The 23,605-nt window shown below is 38.9% G+C and overlaps 1 protein-coding gene and 1 non-coding gene across 3 annotated transcripts in view; both read right to left on the minus strand.

Moving 5' to 3' along the window:
• The window catches only part of CASD1 (CAS1 domain containing 1), a 51,828-nt gene extending 44,095 nt beyond the window's left edge, over nt 1–7,733 (minus strand). The window contains exon 1 of one of the 2 annotated variants that reach the window (XM_007982134.3): nt 7,152–7,733. In XM_007982134.3, coding sequence (XP_007980325.2) covers nt 7,152–7,704 — 553 coding nt within the window. In that variant the 5' untranslated portion in view covers nt 7,705–7,733. Of the gene's footprint in view, nt 1–6,422; nt 6,565–7,151 lie in introns of those variants that run through there. The other variant, XM_007982137.3, reaches the window with a different exon arrangement.
• Nucleotides 7,734–22,075: 14,342 nt separating this feature from the next.
• LOC119626382 (U6 spliceosomal RNA) lies at nt 22,076–22,181 on the minus strand. The gene has a single exon (XR_005242551.1). It is a non-coding gene; the product is annotated as a U6 spliceosomal RNA (small nuclear RNA).
• Nucleotides 22,182–23,605: the final 1,424 nt, after the last annotated feature.

The following is a 23,605-nucleotide window of genomic DNA, read 5'->3' on the forward strand; positions in this document are numbered from 1 at the left end:
GGCCAGGCGTGGTGGCTCACACCTGTAATCCCAGCACTTTGGGAGGCCTAGGTGGGCAGATCACTCAAGGTCAGAAGTTCAAGACCAGCCTGGCCAACATGGTGAAACCCCATCTCTACTACTAAAAATACAAAAATTGGCCAGATGTGGTGGCACACGTCTGTAGTCCCAGCTACTCAGGAGGCTGAGGCATGAGAATTGCTTGAACCCGGGAGGCAGAGGTTGCAGTGAGCCAAGATCATGTCACTGCATTCCAGCCTGGGTGACAGAGCGAGACTCTATCTAAAAAAAAAAAAAAAAAAAAAAAAAAAAAAAAAGTTTAAGGGATAAAAGACAAGACTTTGGAAATGACTTCCTATTCAACTACTCAACTACTATAATACATAGTGCATCAGCATACGTGGAGACCTAGTTTTAAACAGAAAGTTCCGTAACTAGGAAACTCCTCAGTCCCAGGTAAACCGAGGCAAAGAGTCGCTCTACACTTTTAGACATTTTACTGTACATTAGCTAAATATACATGACCAAAGGGGTTAAAAGAGTTTGGAGGCATTTAAGCTCAAACATGTCAAATGAATGGGGTGGGATGGGGGTTTGTGGGGGGCAGAATGAGATGTTTAGGTTAATTATGGGGATATAATAAAATATTATTTAATCTCCAGTTCTTTATTAATAGTCAATAGCAAGTTATACTTGACATTTAATTAAGGTCAGGCTAAGGAGTCTGGGAGGAAGAATACTGCAGAACCAAAAGGATATTGAGCTTTTCAGGATAGAGATAAGGAAGACACAAAGATATTTAAAGTAGAAGAACACATCTCTTTTCTCAATCTAGTTACTCATTAATTAGCCAAAATACAGACAAAAGATGATACAAATGTAAGATAAGTATGCATAAATATTGAAAGTGTTGTTGTTTCTTATGTCATAAATTCTAAAGTAGAACAGGAAGGAAAAGTTAAAATGTTGCACTATCTTATTGATGGGAAACTGGTTAACGAAAGCAGGATATCAATTACTAAATTTGTGTTAACTGTATATGCAGCCTGAGCAGGTTTTTTGTATTTCAAAGATTTTTTTAATAACCTGTCTCTAAGTAAACTACAAATAATTAGTTCTTCATTTTCCCCATTATTAAAAACTAATTATAGTTCTAAAAAACAAAATTAAGCTATATAAAAAACTAAGGATGAGTAAAACGAGAACTGCAGAAACACGCAAGTTATTTTTCTACAAATAGCAATTTTGTAGGATTCTTTTATAATGGCCACATGGTAAAATCTTATTAAAACCTTTAGTAAATGTTTAAAATTAAGGCCAAAATTCCACATTTACAGCATTTCTCTTTAAATCTATTAAACCAAGTTAAAAGTTAGCAACACTTCTATTTTTTAAAAAAGTTGTAAGTTGTAAATAACTAGGCGTTAATCCTTTAAGGTTTTCTTCTTTTTCTTTTCTGTTTTCTTTCTCCCTTCCCCTTTTTTGGGGGGAGGGGGGTGTTATTACTTGCCTTTTGTCTTTTAATTAAAAGCCTAGACAGAAACACACCTTAATCAAACTTCAGTGTCTGGGATTATGCATCTATATGGGTTACCAATATGTTTTTATAGAGAATGGAAACACCATACCAGTATCTCAAAACAACCAGTCTTTTCTCCCCAGAAAACGTGTCTAAAATGCAAACAATTTTTTTTGCCTCCAGTCAATACTACTACCCACATCTTGCTAATCAGTTGTTGAGCTGATGGAAAACAATAGTTCTAATCTGATGAACCCATGTCAAAACAAAACAAAACAAAACAAAACCATAGCAAAATAAGATTTGAAGTTGTCACTAACCCAAAGGCATTTTAGAGAATACTGAGCTTTCCACGGAAGAAATTCTTAATTTGCTAATGAATGCTAGTTGATGATGACTTAACACATTTCATAATGCAAAGATGTTTTTTACAAGACTTGTATCTGAAATTAATCCATATGTGTCTGTATCATATCAGCTGGGGTCCAGTCAAAAGACAGGAACTGTACAGTTATTTTAACAGAATATAATACAAAGGATTGCTAAGTAGACAACCAAAAGAAGCAAGAAGAGAATGACTTTTTTGTATGTCAGCAAAATAAAAACAGTAGTAATAATTACTACTATTATTATAACCTGATTAAAATAAATTAATGTGATCCAGAAAAAACTCCATAAAATTTCATACTCTAAAACAAGTTCTCTTTTCTCAGGAAGGAAATTTTTAAAAATCAAATCACTACATGTAAATCTAGATCTTAATATAATGTGCCACCTTTTTAATATTTACACTATATATAAATATCTGTTGGCACATATTTTCCTTTCCAAATTTACCAAAGACAAAACAAAACAAAACTTCGGTTATTTTCAATTGTCTAGTATAATTTTGATAGCTATTTTAATACAACTAATGTGAGATAAATGTTGCCAAGCGCTCAGAAAAATCAAGCAAGAAACACACACACACACACACACAAAGAAACTAAAGAGACAGAATTATCTACTTCAGCTATCTCCAACACCAAGATTATCTGGATGAATAGCTGTCTTCCTCTTTATTCTATTATCTTAAGTATAAGCATTCTGGTTTGTCAATCTACAATCTCAGAATTTTATGCATGATTTTTCTGTGATAGAAAAATACTTTTAAAAGCAAGCAAACAAAAACAAACTGAAAAATAAAATGTAACAACTAAAGAAAACATCTGATGGCCCATATAAACCCCAACTTATGTTTTCCTTTGAAGAGATTATCTCTGGCACACTGCACCTAAATTTAGACTGAATCATCCTGCTAAAACTGTGTGTTTCCTACTACCAACCATTAAAATATCAGATCATGAAGTTTACAGTATAGTCCACAGAACATTTTGTTTGCCTAAGATACATCAAGTTACATTTTAGTCTGTGCTGAAAATCACCATTAAAATTTATCTTTAGACAAGCAAGGAGTGTCTCATTACAAGTGGTATGATAAAGATCAGGATCTTTCTCACAAAGAAAGAAAAGGCTAAGAGACCCAGAGCTGCTGCTTTCTTGCTTTAATTTCTGAAGCTTTCAACTTACTTTTCTCCAGAACATCAAATATCATTTAGCATTGGCATTTAACATGCTTAGTGATTTAAAAAAAAAAAAAAAAAATTGATTTCAATAAAATTAAGGCATTCGAAGTTAACTTTATCAATTTAAAAAATTAAAATTTATCCAGACTGGAACTATCCTTAAGGCTACAGATATTGGCCATTTGTCGCAGAAACAATGTTTTTAACCTGTAATCAAACTAATAATGGACATTTTGAGATTCATAATATTGGAAATTGATAACATTTGGAAAAAGTATAGTTAAGGCAGTATTTTCAAAATGTCATTCTATTATGTGAAAATAATATTAATAATTTTATAAAGCCTACTTTCTAAAATTGAGATTAGAACATGAAATTCAATTAAAGCCAGAAAAGAACATAAAAGGAAATAAGGACTTTGAAATCTATTTATGCACAGTTATTTAAGGATTTCCTATTGTGTGTTAGGGTCTGATGATTTAAAGATTTAAAGACGAGTAAGATACTCTTGGAAGCTCAACAGTCTGTGTGGGTAGGCAGATACCAATTATTACAATACAACACAATAAGTAAGTGTAAGTTGCTGGCAGAACTGAACTGCTAATTCCTGCTGCTGTGGGGGTAACATTTGAACCAGGCCTTGAAGGAAAACGTATACTTTCTTTCAAGAGAGAAGTCACTGCAGGCAGAGAAAATCAGATAACTGTGAGATGTGAATGGGCAAAGCACATTCAGATTGTGAACCCGAAATTTGGGGAAAATAACGAAAAAACACAGGTAACAAAAAGTAGGCTCGGGTCAGATTTTGAAGCTTTACACAACTTTTAGAAAATTACCTCCTGACTGGAAAAAAAAAAAAAAATTTTAGAAAAACTCTTAGCTGGTACAACAAAGTTGAATAATAATAATAATAATAATTATTATTATTATTATTATTATTATTTTGAGACAGAGTCTTGCTCTGTTGCCCACGCTGGAACGTGATCTTGGCTCACTGCAACCTCCGCCTCCTGGGTTCAAGTGGTTCTCCTGCCTCAGCCTCCTGAGTAGCTGGGATTACAGGTGCCCGCCACCACACCTGGCTAATTTTTGTATTTTTAGTAGAGAGGGGGTTCCACCATGTTGACCAGGCTGGTCTTGAACTCCTGACCTCAGGTGATCCACCTGCCTCAGCCTCCCAAAGTGCTGGGATTACAGGCATGAGCCACTGTGCCCAGTCTGAATTACTGTTTCTAAGTTGTTTAATCCATGCTTCCCTGAAAAATGCTTTCTCCCTCTATTTTCTATACTCCCCACTGTCTAAGAAGCTCTGAGAAAGACAATAAGGCATGGGACAGACTACCTGGGATCTAAATCCTAGCTCAGTCATTGTGTATCCTTAGGCGATTCATTTAATCTGTCATGCTTCATATTTAAAATGGAAATAATACTGTAATTCACTGAATCTAAGACCATTGATTATAAGACACATGATTATTTTATGTCATAGTAAGAAAAAAATGTTACCAATTAAACTTTGACATGCAATCAAAGTTTTAAAGACTCGCCCTGATTACAGAGATGTTAAAAATAGTAGGGGGGAGTGAAATATGGTAATTGTATCTACCTCATAGAATGGTTATAAAGACAAAATGAGTTAAAACACGTAAAACCTTTAGTAGAACAGTCCCTGACAGATAAGCGCTCAATGTTAGCACACAGTATTTGCCAAGCTTTACTTTCTGTAGTGGGTAATTCTTTCCTTTACTTTCGGCAGTTTGTAAAGCAAGAGATATTGAATATGTATATCCAAACTGCATTCACTCTACCTTGCCTGAGCACACTCACATTCAAAATCCAAATACACAGCCTAATCCCCTTCATCTGATGTAAGATCCTTTCTTATTCTAAAGCAAGATTTTCCAAGCCATGGCCTGGGCTGCTGGCAGCCCAGGATGGCTTTGAATGTAGCCCGAATTCATAAACTTTCTTAAAACAATCCAAGATGTTTTTGCAATTTTTTTTTAAGCTCATCAGCTCTCATTAGTGTTAATTTTATGTGTGACCCAAAGACAATTCTTCTTCCAATGTGGCCCACGGAAGCCAAAAGATTGGCCACCTCTGTCCTATTATAATGTGAGTCAAATGTATGATTATTTTTGTATGAAGGGCATTGCACCTGACTCAGTTTGATACTGCCAAAGCATGAGGATGGCTAAGATGTTCCTGGTAAGATGTTTATTTTTCCCAAAGTCTTCAGTTCAAATTATTGACATTCAGTCTGGGCAAGTACACACACCAGGTGTACTGCTTCACATTCAAGGCACTGAAGTACCTATGGAAACTGATGACTTACTTCTGGAGAAGGCTTTACAAACAATCCTAGATTGCTACACTGACTCATAAGTCCCCATCTGACATTCTATTCTCCCTGATGACAGATCTTGATAAGATGAAATCTATAATCAAAAAATCATAGTATTCCAAGCTTATCAAAAGATAAAAAGCACAAAAAAATAAAAGGCAGGGGACTAGATGTTTATCTTAGGACAACAGTACTGTAGTTACAAAATTTCTCTCTACTACCATCACATACACAAAATTGAATTAAATTACGGTTATTTTACACCAAATTGGCATAAAATGATTAATAGTAGTTAAAAGAAATATTTCCTCAAAACTACCACAAATCAATGCATCAACATTGCTAATTTTACATGATTGTAGACGAGCCAAGGCCTTGCCAGGTCATATGGCTGTAATCTGGAGAGAGCTGGAGAGAGGTCAAAAGGTTATAAAGAATCTATATATTTTTATCAATTTAGTATATTAAAAGCTGTTTACCCAGTATGGCTCTAGAGTATAATATTTTTCATTCTCAGGAGGTGGAAGAAATAAAGCAGCAAAACTGACCAAAATGCCCTACACCTTGAAAGATGTCCTGGGATGAGACTACAGCTCAGACTCCAGCACCCCGTTTATGGATATTTTGCCAAAGTAGGTGTAAAGTTAAACGGGCACAGCGTTAATTTGCACCTGTCCATTACACATTACATCTTGACTGATTAATCTCACAGTCACCAAGAGCTGTCCAGATAATGGCTTTGATAGTATTAAGAGCCAAAAATAAAAGATCCTATCATTATTAATTTCCCTTTGCCTGTCAGCCTCTCTCTTAGTGGCATTTTTACAGAGGAAAAAAACAATCAATCAACAAGGACAAGTAAATATCCCTTGATTACTGAAAGATAATTCGTTCTGAAATAAGGTCATATTTCCTTTTCCCCTTTACACCAATCTCAAAACCCATGGCCAAGGCCTGCTTTCAAACTGCTTACAATTTGCTTTCAACTGCCCACCTTTATGCCTGTCGACCCATAAGTTCCTTCCAAGAATCTGCTCCAGTGCCTTTACTTTGTAAAAAGTGCGCACTCCGAAGTCTTTAAACGTTTCTGTATCACAAAAGCTGGGTGGCACCTCTTCCATTTGGCCACAGGCATCTTTTGCCAGCTGTCGCCCTTTTGGCAAAGGAACACGGGGGCGGCCCTTGCCGCTGTCCAACAGCCCAGACTGAGTGTTACAGGGCAGAGGCAAAATTAAAAAAGGCTAAAGAGCCGGACTCTTAAGAGGCAGGACCTGCGACCCCACTCCTGGCAGCGGTGCCCCTTGTAAGGCGGCCTTGGGCTTCATGCGCCCCGGGCTGCCCCCAAGGGCCGCCTGTCAGACTTCCTGCACGCGAGCCCCTGGTCTGGCGCGTCTCCCCCAGCCCAGATCGCTCAGGAGCCGGACCCCGGCAACACCTTGGGCCAGGCCCAGGGTTGGCGTCCCCGACCCCAGCGCGGGAGGCTCGGGGGGCCCAGAACCACCAGCCATTGTCCTGTGGTGGCCCCCACTGGGGTTCACTCAGTTGGCCTGGGGCGCCGGCCCGCTGCTGGGGACACCTGGGGGCACGTGGGGGAACCGCCTCCCCCGCGGGCAGGGCGGGCGGGAGGCCGCGTGGGCGTGTGTTGGGAGAGGGGGGCGGCCTCCAGTCGCCGTGTCGCCGCCTCCCCCACGGCCTGCCCGGGCAGGGGGGAGGGCCCGCTCACCTCGGTAGCGGCGGGAGGCGAGGTGGCACGCTGCGAGCAGCAGCACGGCCACCAGCGCCAGCACCTTGGCGCTCCTCACGCTGAAGTAGTGGTTGATCTCCCGCTTGCCCAGGTTGTAGGCCAGAGCCGCCATCTTGGTTCCTCCATGACAACAGTGCGCGGCGGAGCGGGGAAGGGGCGCCGCACAGGGGCAGCACTGGGGCTGCTGCCGCTGCAGCCAGGCGAGGATCCGCCGCCAGCCCCCACGGCCGCCACCCGCGCCTCCCGCCGGGGAACCTGACCCTGCGGCCGCGGCGCCCCCGACCTCCGCCTGCCCCTCCTCGGCCGCGGCCGACTCGGCGGCCTCCCCCCAGCCCCGCCGCCGCTGCTCCGCCGTGCCGGTTCCCCAGGCGCCCTGGACGCCTGTCTCCTCCCCTTCCTCCTCCTCTTTAGCCTCCTGCCTTAATAGCGGCTGCGCCTGCGAGGGGGGTCCGGATGCCCAGTGCTCCGGGGTCACCGGGTCACGGGCCCCGGCAGGCGGCGGCGGCGGCGGCGGCGGCTGAGGCAGAGCCATGGGTGTGTGGGGAGAGGGTACTAGGAATACCGCCTGGCCCGGACGCGAGCCTTAGGGCTGTCTCCTAGTTTACTGGCCGCTACCTGAGCCCAGGTTGGGACAATAGAACTACAGTTCCGGGAGGAAAGTACACATCGTCCCACTCCTGCCTTCCCGAACACTCCCTTTTCTCAGCCTTCTACTCCCAGAACCCGCCCAGCGGGATGGGAAGGACACCATAAGGTCGATTATTGTCTGGCTGGTCAATCTGGCTGCCCCTGGGTGCTGGCCAGATGGGATTGATGGATACAGTTGATGCTGTTGGCTGATGGATTGCTGGCATCCAACCCAAGAAGTAAGACCAGTCTTAACACTGAACTCACTGCTCTGGCCAGTTTCTCTTAAACCATTTTTTAAATGTCCTGAGTTTGCCCGGTTCTGGTGGGCAAAGATACACCAAAGTACCGAGTGGAAGGTACAGAAGGAGCCTAACTTAGTGTAGGTGTTGATGAGAAAAAAGCCTGACTCTCACTTGTATTTACACAAGGTTGGCTAGGTCGTTGTGTCAAAAAGAAATTTTTTTTTTTTTAAGAGGGAGTCTCTGTCGCCCAGGCTCTAGTGCAAGAGGCGCAATCTTGGCTCACTGCAACCTCTGCCTCCTGGGTTCAAGTGATTCTCCTGTCTCAGCCTGCCGAGTAGCTGAGATTACAGGCGCCCACCACCACGCCCGGCTAATTTTTGAATTTTAATAGAGATGGGGGCTTCACCATTTTGGTCAGGCTGGTTTCGAACTCCTGACTTCAAATGATCGGCCTGTCTCGGCCTCCCAAAGTGCTGGGATTACAGGCGTGAGCCACTACACCCTGCCAAAAAAAATTTTTTTTTTTTATGTGCCTGTGGCAGTCATCCCCGCTACTAAACGTTGGTTAATGTTTTGTGATTCTCAATAAAGCCAGCACTCCATTTCCTTAATAAAGCACTTATCCCTAGTCTCTTCTCGCTCCCATCCCACCCCTTTTTAAAATGTTTTTTCTTGTGCTGCCTTCCAGATGGGAATGGTTATTTACATTGCTTGCCATTCTACTTGCCTTGCCTTGTTTAGAGTGAGTCATTGTTTAGTTGGGGTGTTGTCAAGTATTCTTTACAACTTTCCCATTTAGCCATTCCTGAACTTGGCCCCTCTTAAAATTATAGAATATTAGATATGAAGGGACTGTAGATATCTTGTCTACTCATTCCCATTCTCTTCATCCAAGGACCCTTTATTATGTTTTCATCCATGGGCTTCATATCTTGAAAGATTTTGTCACTTAAATGAAATCACATACATCACTGTCGTGGACGTAATACTAATAAGCAATAAAGTTAAATAAGTGTACAAACACTTAGGCACTGTTCCCTGCAAATAGTCTTTTAATTTTGGCTGTCATTCTGATCGGAGGTTGATCACATGCTGTAAGAATTGGATACTGTAAAAACCAGATAACTCTGCCAACAATATATGGTCTGCCAGTCACATCCTAGACATTTCTATGATGTCATCAACAGCAAATTAGAATTTCTGATCAGCATGCAGTTGAGTTAATGCGTGCAAAAAGTAAAGAAACTTGACATTCTATTAATTGCAATTTCCAGAAGGCTTTCTGAAATGTTGTAAATAGCTTGTGAACCTCCTTTTTCTTCTCTCAAGTTTAAGGTCAATCTCTCTACCTCTGCTCTGAATCTTTTCTTGTCCTCCTTTCTTGAGGATGTTGATTCCTCCATCAGTTATCCCTATGCAAATCATCCTTTTTCAGTGTCTTCCAGTTCTTCCTATCTCCTTGCTGTTTGCCTTCCTCCAAAAGAATTTGTTTTTATATGAAAAACACCCATGGACACTGTTCCTGTGTGTTTACCTGGTCAACTCTTTCCTCCTCTGGCAAACATCTAGAAAGAGCAGTGTTGACTCTCTGCCTTCACTGGCTCAATTAGCATTCTCTCCTCAGCCACTTCATTGTTCTTCACCAAGACTGTGTGGTATGACCACTTGTTAAATCCAAGGGACACTTTATATTCCTTATCTTCCTGGACCATTCTGTGGCACCTGACATTGTTGACCATTCTTCCTTATTTGGTATCCATCTAAAACAGAGCAGAGACTCTGTTTTCAGCCCACTTCTTGCTGTTTTTAAGTGATCTTAGGATCACTCAGCCATTATTTGTGGTCCCACCACTGCCATGGGATCAATTTCCTTATACACATACACGCACGCATGCACGCAAACACACACACACCTGATTATGTCAGTCCATATTTATCTATCCTCATGCTGTAAGAACCACCTGCCTACTGGATCTCTCTACTAGGATATGCTTCAGGTACCTAATACTTACCATTTCCTAAACAAACTCATCAGCTTCCTTCTCCTTTATCTACTTTCAACCTTTATGCCTAAGTTTTTGCCATTAACCCAGCTATCCAAGCAAGTGTTTGAGTCATCCTTGCTTCCTTCTAAATAACTGTCAACTGTGTTGCCCCCTTTCTATCCACTTGCTGTTACCTTGGTTAAGGGATGATTTCTTGCCTGCACTTCTTATCCTTTTACTCATCTTTCTCAGGTCACTCAAAATCCAATCCTACTGACATTCTGCCATACCTCTTACCAGACAGAACTTTCTTAAATTAAAATCTGATAGTGTCATTTCCTGCTAAAAACTAGTTAGTGGCTCCATGTTTATTTCCTTACCCCTGAGCTATCCAGAATGTTTACTAATGCTCAGCAGGTTACCTCACACCTTAATAATATTTTAAAAAGAGAGAGACAGAAACCATCTGACAGAAACTCTCTCAACCTGTGCATTACTTCTATTTTTATTTTTATTTTTATTTTTTGATATGGAGTCTCACTGTGTCACCCAAGCTAGAGTGCAGTGGTGTAATCTTGGCTCACTGCAACCTCTGTCTCCCAGGTTGAAGCGATTCTCCTGCCTGTCTCCTGAGTAGCTGAGACTACAGGTGTGCACCACCATACCTGGCTAATTTTTGTATTTTTAATAGAGACGGGGTTTTACCATGCTGGCCAGGCTGGTCTCGAACTCCTGACCTTAGGTGATCCACCTGCCTCGGCCTCCCAAACTGCTGGGATTACAGGCATGAGCCACAACACCAGCCCTATGTATTACTTTAAAACAAACTGCTACACTTTATCTTTTCCCTTCTGATTCAAAGAAAAATTCCTCCTCCCCTTTCCCAAAACTGTCATTCTCACCTGTGTCTATGATTATATCAATATCATTTCATTGAGAATCTGGTCTCCTAAGTTCACCTTCCTTATTTCTACCTTTAATTTATCGCTCGTCATTGTTTGCCAGATGCATCCTATCTTCCTTAATGCACCACACAGTCTCTCTTTTTTCACCACCACACTTCTGAAGGAACAGTTTGTGGTTACTTTCCCCATTTAAAAAACTTTGTTTTAACTACTTGTCACTTCTTTACGTGAAAACTAACTTATGTCCCTACTACTTTATTTAAACCACTCTTTCAAATGAGGGCCACATCCTAAATTACCAGATTCAACGTATTTATCTTAGCTTTATCCTTCTTGTCTGTGCATCTTCCTTGAAATATTTGCTTTATTCAAATCTCTCCTCTTACCTTTCTCATGCATCTCCAAAGACTCCTCTTGCTTTCTCAAAGCCCCTTTTTAAAAGCGCTTTTCAAGTTTCTCATTTGCCTATTTCTCTTCTTAGCAAAACTAAATTGTAAGTTGACTTCAACTATCACTCCTGATCCACACGTGCAACCTGGCTTCTCATGGTCCTCTGATTTTCATATACCTCAGGGACAGCTTTAATGACTCTCATAGTACCTCAGATTCAATGTGTTGGAAAACAAGTTTTATTTTCCTTCTAAACCTTGTTCGTCCTTTAAATTTTCCCTTTAGTTCATTGGCACACTATCCTTCAAGTAATTTCTGCTAATCTTTGACTCATCCTCTTTCTACTCTGCCTTCTACTCATCTAAAGTATAGGGTTTTGGCCAGGCATCCAAACACTTTGGGAGACCAAGGTGGGTGAATCACTTGAGGTCAGGAGTTTGAGACCAGCCTGGCCAACATGGTGAAACCCCGTCTCTACTAAAAATGCAAAAATTAGCCAGCTGTGGTGGCAGGCACCTGTAGTCCCGGTTATTTGGGAGGCTCAATCATGAGAATCGCTTGAACCTGGGAGGCAGAGGTTGCAGTGAGCCGAAATCATGCCACTCTCCTCCAGCCTGTGTAACAGAGCGAGACTCCAACTCAAAAAAAAAAAACCCTTTACACCGGGCATGGTGGCTCCTACCTGTAATCCCAGCATTTCGGGAGACCAAGGTGGGCAGAGTGCTTGACCTCAGGAGTTCAAGACCTGCCTGGGCAACATAGTGAAAACCTGCCTGTAATCCCAGCATTTCGAGAGACCAAGGTGGGCAGAGTGCTTGAGCTCAGAAGTTCAAGACTAGCCTGGGCAACATAGTGAAACCCTGTCTCTACAGAAAAGATAACAATTAGCCAAGTGTGGTGGCGCAGTGGCGCATGCCTGTAGTCCCAGCTACTCAGAAGGCTGAGGTAGCAGGATCACCTGAGCATGGGAGGTCAAGGCTGCAGTGAGCCAAGATCACACCACTGCACTTCAGCCTGGGTGACAGAGTGAGACTCTGTCTCAGAAAAAAAACAAAAACAAAAAAACTCAACTCTTTATTAGTTACATTATATGCTTAAAACAAAAGTATGTGTGTGTGTGTGTGTGTGTATATATATCATACATGTATATATCATGGTCACTTAAATCTGTAAGATATCAGAAAAAAAAAATTATCAAAACTGTTTGAAATAAGAATTTATAGACCTTGCTGTAAATGTACAATGCTTTGAGAGTTACTACTGATATAAAGCCATCAACATTAGCAAGACATTTAGAAACTAAGCACCAAAACATGAATTAAATCTTTACTCTTTGAGAGCAAAAAAAAATTTGTGACCATGTATGAATGTTTCAAATTATATGTATTGTATTAGTACCTTAGTAGAGCAGTATATAATTTGTAACTAAATAAATATGCAAAAGTTGGAGGAGTGCATGCTCCAATTTTTAACGAATGTGAACACACAATCACAAAAATTGGAATCACTTACCTAATGAATCAACATATCCTGTTCACTCTGCCTTCCCCAAAGCTTTTCTTTTCCTCTCCAGAATGCTCTGGTTTAGGCTCTATCCTGACCATTGCAACAGGCTCTACTGGATTCCTTGCCTCTAGTTTCTCACTTTTTCAATCTCTTTTTTCCAATTGCTACTAGCATTTTTTGTCTAAGACTTATATTTGATCTTGTCATGCACCTGCTCAAAATCTCTGGTGGTTCTTTATTGGAACAAAATGAATAGCAAACCTGTCAACATGTTTAAGATTGTTCGTGATTTGGCCTAAATCTCCCTCTCTTAGCTCTGATTTCATCAAACCATGCTAAACTACAAGTCAGGAACATTACGTATGTGGCTTTTCTCTTACTATTCCCTTAAGTTGAAATATTTCCCACCTCCACATCTCATATTCTACTTATTTAAAATCTTTCTGTTTTAAAGACCTGCTACATTTTGCTTTTTCCATGAACTTGTGCCATACCTCCTAATGGGAATATAAATCTTTTCCTGTTTTTCTTTTCTCATAGCATTTTGTTTCTATATATGCTTAAGTATGCCTTCAACACAGGCACCATCCAATCAGAACAGATATCTTCATTACTTGTGCATATTGTGTGTAATTGGGAAATTATCAGTTCTGTTTTTTGGGATATATCCCACTGAACCTTATAAACTATTCAGTTACTACATTTATTTTCCTTTTCCTCATCCCCCTCCCTCCATACTTTATACATTGGGGCACAGGAACTTAGTCCTTGTTATATTATATGTAGGGAAAACATGTGAAAAACTTAGAAATTTAGAAAAAATATGGTTGTCATCAGTGGAAAATTGGGCATTGTCCAGATTATCTGATTCTATGGGGGTTTGTGTATCTTGCCTTTGTTTTACATTGCTGTAAAATAACTATAATACATAATTATACTATATTATCTAATACTTATAATAATGCAAATGATTCTTGTCCATAGAAATGCAAATTGTCTCTCATTTGAGAGTCAGTTGATTATTGCCCTCTGGATATTGAACAGATTTAAGTTTTTACATCTATTAAGCAAATTTATTTCACAATTTCTGCTGACCTATATATGTGTGGTCCTTTGAATTTTTCTTTAAACCAGTTGTTACATCTTATTGGTTCCCTCATTAATTAATGAGCTAAATAAATAAAAGTTTTGACACATGTTCACTTTATATCTGTTTGAAAGTCATAATATCTTCTTTTAAAAATTATCTTTTAATACGTGTGTCCCACCCCCTGGGCCATGGACCAGTACCAGTCTGTGACCTGTTAGGAACCAGGCTGCACAGCAGGAGGTGAAAGTTGGTGAAGCAGCATTACCACCTGAGCTCCGCCTTCTATCATCTCAGCGGAGGCATCAGATTCTCATAGGAGCACGAATGCTATTGTGAACTGTGCATGAGAGAGATCTAGGTTGCGTGCTTCTTATGAGAATCTAACTAATGCCTGATGATCTGAGGTGAAACATTTTCATCTGGAAACCATCCGCTCTGCCCATCCGGTCCATGGAAAAATTGTCTTCCATGAAATTGGTCTCTGATGCCAAGAAGGTTTGGGACCACTGTTTTAATACATGAGTATGCCTTACGTTTAGTAAACATTAATATTTCTTTTTTTCTTTTGAGACAGAGTCTTACTCTGTTGCACAGGCTGGAATGCAGTGATGTGATCACAGCTTACTGCAGCCTTGAACTCCTGGGCTCAAGTGATCCACCCACTTCAGCATCCCCAGTAGCTGGGATCACAGGCACAGGACACCACGCCCAGCTAATTTTTGTATTTTTTTTGTAGTGACAGGGTTTCATCATGTTGCCTGCCCGCTCTGGTCTTGGACTCCTGGGCTCAAGCAATCCTCCGGCCTCATCCTCCCAAAGTGCTGGGATTACCCGTGTGAGCCACAATACCTGGCATGATATTTCTTAAATACAGATTAAAGATCATTTAATGAAGAATATTGGAGGAAATTTAGACACTTTTCATTTAAAATTTTTTAAGATTATGAGGTAAAGAAATATTTTCCAAGCCAAATTTTTGTTTGCCTAGATGAGAGAACAACTTCCTCTAAAAGACTAAAAATGACATTTTTAATTAAAAAATATTTATTTTTTTATTTAAAAAAATTTAAATTCAGCAGGTATATGTTCAGTTTTGTTACATGGATATATTGCATGATGCTGAGGTTTGGGCTTTGATTGAACTCATCACCCAAATAGTAAACATAGTAACCAATAGGTAATTTTTCTATCCTTCACCTGGCTTTTGGAGTCCCCACTGTCTATTGCACCCACCATTACGTCTATGAATACCCACTGTTTAGCTCCCACTTATAAGTGAGAATATGTAGTATTTCGTTTTCTGTTTCTATGTTAATTCACTTAGGATATTGGCCTTTAGTTGCGTCCATGTTGTTGCAAAGGACATGATTTTGTTCTTTCTCATGGCTCTGTAGTATTTCATGGTATATACGTATCACATTTTCTTTATTCATCCACCATTGATGGACACCTATGTTAATTCCATGTCTTTGAATAGTGCTGTGATAAATATGTGAGTGCAGTTGTCTTTTTGGTAGAATGATTTACTTTCCTTTGGGTATATACCCAGTAATGGAATAACTGAGTTGAATGATAATTCTATTTTTAGTTCTTTGAGAAATCTTGAAACTGCTTTCCACATGGGGTGGACTAATTTACAATCCCATTAACAGTACTTGAATGTTCCCTTTTCTCTGCAACCTCACCAGTATCTGTTATTTTTTTACTTTTTAGTAGTAGCCATTTTGACTGGTGTGAGATGATATCTCATTGTGGTTTTGATTTGCATTTCTCTGATAATTAGTGATGTTGAGCATATTTTATAGATTTGTTGACTGCTTTTATGTCTTTTGAGAAGTCTATTTATGTTCTTTGCCCACTCTTTAGTGGTTTTTTTGTTTGTTTGTTTGTTTAAGTTCCTTATAGATTCTGGATATTAGTCCTTTGTCAGATGCATAGTTTGCAAATATTTTCTCCCATTCTGTAGGTTGCTTGTTTACTCTGTTGCTGCTTTCTTTTGCTGTGCAGAAGCTCTTTAATTAGGTACCACTTAGTTTTTGTTTTTGTTGCATTTGCTTTTAAGGACTTAGTCATAAATTATTTGCCTAGGTCAATGTCCAGAAGAGTATTTTCCAGTTTTTCTTCTAGGATTTCTATAGGCTGAGGACTTACATTTAAGTCTTCAATCCATCTTGAGCTAATTTTTGTATATGGCGAGAAGTAGGGTTTGAATTTCATTCTTCTGCATGTGGTTCACCAGTTTCCCCAGCAACATTTATTGAATAAGGTGTTCTTTCCCTATTGTTTATTTTCATTGAGTTTGTGGAAGATCAGTAGGTTGTACATGTGCAGCTTTATTTCTGGCTTCTCTATTCTGTTCTATTTGTCTATGTGTCTGGTTTTGTACCAGTACCATGCTGTTTTGGTTATTACAGCCTTGTGGTATAGCTTGAAGTTGGGTAATGAGATGCTTCTGGCTTTGTTCTTTTTGCTTAGAATTGCTTTGGCTATTCAGGCTGGTTTTTTGTTTGTTTGTTTCATGTGAATTTTAGAATAGTTTTTTCTAATTCTGTGAAGAATGACGTTGGTAATTTGGTAGGAATTGCATTGAATCCAATGATTGCTTTGGGCAGTATAGACATTTTAGCAATATTCATTCTTCTAATCATGAACGTGAAATGTTTTTCCATTTGTTTGTGTTATCTATTCTTCCTTTCAGCAATGTTTTGTAGTTCTCATTGTAGAGTTCTTTCACCTCCTTCGTTAGATGTATTCCTAGGTATTTTATTCTTTTTGTGGCTATTGTAAATGGAATTGTGTTCTTAATTTGGTTCTCAGTTTGAATGTTATTGGTATATAGAAATGCTACTGATTTTTTATGCATTGATTTTGTATTCTGAAACTTTACTGAGGGCATTTCTCAGTTTCAGGAGTTTTTTGGTGGAATCATTAGAGTTTTCTAGATACAGAATCATATCTTCAGCAAAGAGAGGTAACTCCCTCTTTTCCTATTTGGATTTCTTGAAATATTTTTAGCACGATGAATTTGAACATCAGCCTTTAGATCCTTCAATCAAGTTGAGTGTCCCCTACCAAAATAAAACAAAAAAAAAACCCCGAAGATCCAATTTGTATTTATTCAATTACTTGAAAACTGATACAAGAGAATAAACATAAAGAAGTCCTAAAGTATTACTCAATTATTTTGTTTGTACTTTTTCAATCTGGAAGTTTTCACAGTGAAAAAAAGATACAGAAATCTTCTCAATAATCATTTGGAAGTTGTATAAAGTAAAAGTTTTATACATGGTATAGTAGTCTTCAGTGTAATTAACACATTCCAAGTTCACTCCAAATTCACACATGTCCTATTTGTCTTCAGACTGGAAGCACTTGAGATTTAACTTTAGGTCTCTGGTTCTTTCTGTTTAAATTATCTTCCTATCTCAAGTATATTCTGTTTTTCCCACCTTTTTAGCTTCTCTTCTATCTCGTTTCCTTCTGCCACCAATTGTAGTATTTACTAAATATTTGTACTTCTAAGAAAACTCTTTACTCCTTACCCTGGTGGCTTCATTTGTTTTAATAGTTTGGGCAAAGGTGGAAACAGAGGAAATGACACAAAAGTAGACAGATTGGATTTTAGAAGTAAAATTGACATAACTTGCTGATGGATTGTATGTGATGGATTAGAGAGAGGGAAAATCAAAGGTGATTTCTATTTCTGGCTTAAACAGTGGCTTCAGAGACTACTTATTAACAGGGGAAAGACTGCAGTAGGAATAACCTTAGAAATGATTATCAGAATATTTCTTCAGTTAATTCTTATTTACATTATATAGTATGTTTAAAAGTTAAAACTAAGAAAATACAATACATATTAAATTTTCATATATGAAACTCTGCCCGACCCTACCACTCTTAATACTTTTTTTCCTGGGACACAAATACAAAAAGTACATCTCCAACTCCATTCCCAAGTTGCATTTTTTTTTTTTTCAGACGAAATCAACAGTTTTCACCAATGAGTTTTTAAAAAATTGAATGAGTGGGGGATGGAATAGTAGTGTAACAATTATTTTGCCTTGGGTCTAAAAAAACTAAGACCAATTTTCCTTTCTATAGAATAGTTGATTTAAATTAGCTAAAATTCAGTTCACTGGTTTTTTAAAGGCATGGAAGGGGTCCCTTAGGGATGGTGAATATGAATATCTCCTATTGTTTGTAGAATAAAGGGTGCTAACCATTGATCAGGTCAAAGAGGGGCAGTTGGAAGTAGAGAAGAAAACTAAATGACCCGTCTGGTTGCAAAGCCTCATGGCCCAAATGGTACTGACATTTTCACTAAACAGGTGAAGGGAAAAAATAGAGGTTAATTAACTTACAGGTGTTTCAACTAAAATGACCAACACTGCCATAGGCCTAAGGTAAGTTTAATGCTGTTAGCAACATCTTGGTCTACCACCCCACATTGTGTCACCTTTGAATGCCTGTAAACAAATTAGGATTGCTTTTTGTGTATGGCTGTGTAGCTCACAGAGATGTATGAAAATGTATTAGGTAATGTCTGTAAAGCACTTTAAATGATTTATTCTTTAGCCAATTTTTCTTAAGGGATACTTTGTCTCTCACACTTCTAATTGCTATCTAGCTAGATGATAAAGAGCCATTTTCAACTAAACACTTCATGGGTTGTAGGAGATGACTCATAGATCTTTTACTCTATGCACACAGAACATATACTCCCATCATGAAATTCTGTCTTTTCTAACTAGTATATCTTTTTGTTGACATTTAGATATCATTTTCAGTTTGGAGAAGTGGCAGGTATAACTTCGTGGTCATTAGAAAAAAGTTTTTACTATGGGGGTAGAATAATGTTGTAAAAAAGTGTGTAGGTTTTGAAAGAAGAACATTTGTTATTTGACGTTTGGCTCTACCATTTACTAGCTAAATACTGTGGCAAATCATTTTACCTGTTGAACTTCAACTTGCTGTAAAATGAAGATAATCACACTTATCACTCAAGGTTGTTTTGCTGACTCAATGAGTAATGTATAGATCTTGACACCTAGGTGATGCTCAATAAAAAATTCTTTCGTTCCTCCTTCAAACTTCATTGTCACTAGTAAATACACAAGCAGTCTGTCTTAAATCTGTTCTCTTCCTGACTACATCTAAAAGTAAACACATGTGTCAGAGACCAGATATTTAATGAACAGAAAACAGCCAAGTCAAATTCAGATACATTCCCTTAGATAATTACATAATCTTTGGTTAAGCCTCTTTAAAAAAACAACAACAACAAAAACCACTATGACATTGAAGGTCCCTCCTTTTTGCCAAGTTACCTTTTTGCCTCATTTCCAAGTTTTAAATAATTTTATTTAACAGCCTCTTTTTGTGATCATAAATAACCTCTGGGGATTATTCTTGATTACTCACATATAAAACTAGTTTCATGTTTTGTCGTGATAGCACACAGCTCAGTAAGAGGTATTAACTAACTGTATCTGCTTCCTTGAACATTCAGTATTGAGCAACTACAGAGGCCAAATAATTAAATTCTGTCAGGTAATTTCATTAGAGAATATAGGATTCAATTCTTTAAAAACCTGTTATTTTTTCCTTCTATCCCAAGACTACAAAACCAAGCCCCCAAAATTCTATCCACCAAGATTACAGGGTCATTATTACTTATAGATTCTGGTAGATTTCTTTCTACTTGAAGCCTCCAAATACTCTTGAGGTCCCTGGCTGGCTAGTAAGTGATATTGCTCTTCACTCGTGAGGCTTTAACTATAAAACAGATTGATTTTTTTTTTCGAGTGGGAGTGGGCAGTGAAATTTGTAGTCCTTGTTTTCACATCTTGCCCCTTAATGATGAGCTTTCCATGTTTGATTAAATGTCGTTTTGATACAGACAGGAGGCAGGGAAATACTGAGTAGAAGAGGGTGGTTCCCTGGCAAAGGCTCCACCCTCAAGCCTGGAAACTGCCACCCTAAATGAGAATAGTTATTGCTGTTTTCCTGCCCAAACACTGCTTTTTCCAAACCACCCTGGCCCACCATGCCCCCATCCTATGTACTCATAGAAACCCCAAACTCCTCTGGCAAGGAGCAGAGAAGGAGAGAAGAAAAGTATCTGAATATCAAAGAGGCAGCTGGATGGTCAGAGAGGAGTTTGGCTGGGGGTGGCCAAACTCTGGGGGAAGATTATCTTCCCACTCCATCCCCTTTCCAGCTCCCTATACCACTGAGAGCCACCTCCATTAATCAATAAAACCTCTGCATTCACCATCATTCAAGTCTGTGTGACCTGTCTTCCCGGATGCCGGACAAGGACCCAGGTACCAACAGAGCAGGTTATAAAAAGCCTTTACCCCAACTCTTCACTGAGCTGGTTAACACTTAGCTGTCCGTAGATGGCAACTGCAAAAGAGCATTAATTGTAACACACCCCTAGATGCTACCATGGGGCTGGAACCCAAAAACGCTCGCCCAGGCCACGGCACCCGCTTGCCTGCATGTTCCCCCTCCTGCATGGGGTTTATGTGGTGGCTGAGTAAATGAACCACACCCATGTCCCCCAAGAAGGGGTCCAAAGAACGTTCCCATCTCAATTTATTCTCAAATGTGACTCCAGGGTGGGCTTTGTATGATGAGGTCAAAATTGAAGACAGTAAAATTCTCTGTTGAGGTGCAATACACAATTTTTTTTTCTTTTTTTGAGACTGAGTTTCACTCTTTTTGCCCAGGTTGAAGTGCAATGGCATGATCTTGGCTCACTGCAACATCCGCCTCCTGGGTTCAAGTGATTCTACTGCCTCAGCCTCCCGAGTAGCTGGGATTACAGGCATGCACCACCATGCCTCGCGAATTTTGTATTTTTAACTAGAGAAAGGGTTTCACTATGTTGGCCAGGCTGGTCTCGAACTCCTGACTTCAGGTGATCTGGCTGCCTCATCCTCCCAAAGTGCTGGGATTACAGTCGTGAACCACCGCACCCGGCCGCAATACATAATTTTTTAATAAGAGTTTGATCAGTGTTTTTCATATAAGTAAAATAATACTATGAACAATGAGAGCACAAACAAATATTCAAGACCTTCCAATTTACTCTGTAATGTGTACAGTCTCAGAAATAAATGTGTGAGTAACATTTTATTTATAAAATGTATCCTTTAGGTGAGTCCATGTCCTTCTCAGGCACATGGATGAAGCTGCAAACCATCATTCTCAGCAAACTATCACAAGAACAGAAAACCAAACACCACATGTTCTCACTCATAAGTGGGAGTTGAACAATGAGAACCCATGGACATAGGGAGGGGAACATCACACACCGGGGCCTGTCAGTGGAGTGAGGGGCTAGAGGAGGGGTAACATTAGGAGAAATACCTAATGTAGGTGACGGGTTGATGGGTGCAGCAAAAAAAGGCACGTGTATACCTATGTAACAAACCTGCACATTCTGCACATGTACCTCAGAAGTTAAAGTATAATAAAAAAAATTTAAAAAATAAAATGTATCCTTTGACTACTCTTTTGATCAATTCTTATAATAGTGTTGAACTAAGAAAAAAGAAAACAATTATTTGGTACATCTCTATTTTTATAAAACAAAAGAAATAAAACTTCATGATTTTCTAGGGGACTCATGGGAAATTTCAAAGATAGTTTGATGTGTGAAGAAAATCCTCTAATTTTTATTTTTCTGGATCTAGGATGTGATTGTGGGAAAGCAAAACCAAGAGTTCTTAGATTACTTTAGATCACTTCTTAATATAGGGTCAGATGTGCCTGAGAAACAGTAAATTCAATATCTGTTGATCAAAATAACAATACAATATTTTAAATATCAAGAATATGATAACACAAAAGAAAGGAGTCTTAGCTTTTCAGCAAATGAGGAACTTTAAGTTTTTGCTGCTTAATAATCAAGGGCTTGAAAAAAATTACCACAAAATACAGAAAACTGTTTTAATGTGATATGGAATTTCTGCTGTGTTGTCAGGCCAGATAATGTAAAGGCATAAACTTTTACTACCTTTTGTTAAGAGCAGACCGAATAGTTTGAGATACACTGTTATTTTAGTGTATAGAAAACCAAATTCTAATTTTACATTAATATAGTAGTTAGCAGGAAAGAATTTATTAGCTCCTTGCCCTATTTTTTTTAACGGAACACATCATGATTTTGTGTGTCATCCTTGTGCAGAGGCCATGCTAATCTTCTTGTATCATTCCAGTGTTAGTGTACATGCTGCCTAATTGAACACCCTGTCCTATTTCTGTTGTATTTTTTTGAGACAGGGTCTTGTTTTGTCACCCAGGCTGGAGTGCAGTGGCATGCTTATGGTTGACTGCAGCCTCTGTCTCCTGGCCTGCCCTATTTAAAAAACAGTCTTACAAATAAACTCGTCAAAATGGAGGGAACGTTGACAACATTTGAGTATATTTTATTGTTTCTTTTTCAACTCATTATTTGCAGTGAGGCAAATCAATTGTTTTCTGCATACTTACAACTTTCTACGTCTATTTGAGATTTGTTTTATACAATTCGTTTTCTCATTCTAGAAGAACCAAACCTTTTAGTTTAAGACAGAAAATATTTCCAATACCTTGCATACATAGTCATACTTTTCTGCTACTATTGCTTTAGTATAGTCTTTGATGATTTATATAAATTCTAACTTTCAGTCAAAGCAGCTGATTTCTATTTCATAGAGAAAACTAGAAGAGGGTATAGAAGTATTTATTATAGGGCCGGGTGCGGTGACTCAGGCCTGTAATCCCAGCATTTCAGGAGGGCGAGGTGGGTGGATCACGAGGTCAGGAGATGGAGACCATCCTGGCAAATACTGTGAAACCCCGTCTCTACTAAAAATACAAAAAAAAAGAAAAAAAAAAAAAAAAAAGAAAAAAAAGAAAGAAAAAAAAATTAGCCAGGCGTGGTGGCAGGCACCTGTAGTCCCAGCTACTCAGGAGGCTGAGGCAGGAGAATGGCATGAACCCGGGGTGTGGAGCTTATAGCCAGTGGAGATCGTGCCACTGCACTCCAGCCCCTGGGCAACAGAGCAAGATTCCATCTCAAAAAAAAAAAAAAAAAAAAAAAAGAAGAAGAAGAAGAAGAAATGTCTCCTATACATAGTTTAGCAAATTAACAAAACTCATGAAATAACCTGCTACAGTCACCCACATCCATTTTTCACTCTTTTAAATCAGAGTAAACACAATCTTTAGTTAGGTAAACACAATCATTAACACGAAAACCAGATATATTCACTATAGGAAACAAACTGTATGTATTAAAAATATGTTGGATGACCAAATTTTAGTATTCTAGTTCCCTTAAAAATTATCTAGGTGTCCCAGTTATCTATTAAATAACTTGATCTAAGAATAGACTAAGGTTTTAAAGTTAAATAAGGATCTTAGCTATGTTGACAAACTACAGCTTACCGTATTCTAATTTAAGAATTTAGACCATTTGTATTCACATAGCTTAATGTGGGGACTTAGAACAGAGATCCCCCCCATGTTAATTTGACTTACTTATTGTTTAAGAAATTCTTGCCCAGAAATATAAAGCTATAAACCAATATATAGCTTTACTACTTGCTTCAGGAAATTCCTGAAAAGCAACTTATCTATATAGTTTGTTCATCTGGTCAACTAGTTTTTCTATCAGGATAATAGATTG

This window comes from Chlorocebus sabaeus, chromosome 21 (assembly GCF_047675955.1).
Source record: "Chlorocebus sabaeus isolate Y175 chromosome 21, mChlSab1.0.hap1, whole genome shotgun sequence".
Classification (NCBI taxonomy): domain Eukaryota; kingdom Metazoa; phylum Chordata; class Mammalia; order Primates; family Cercopithecidae; genus Chlorocebus; species Chlorocebus sabaeus.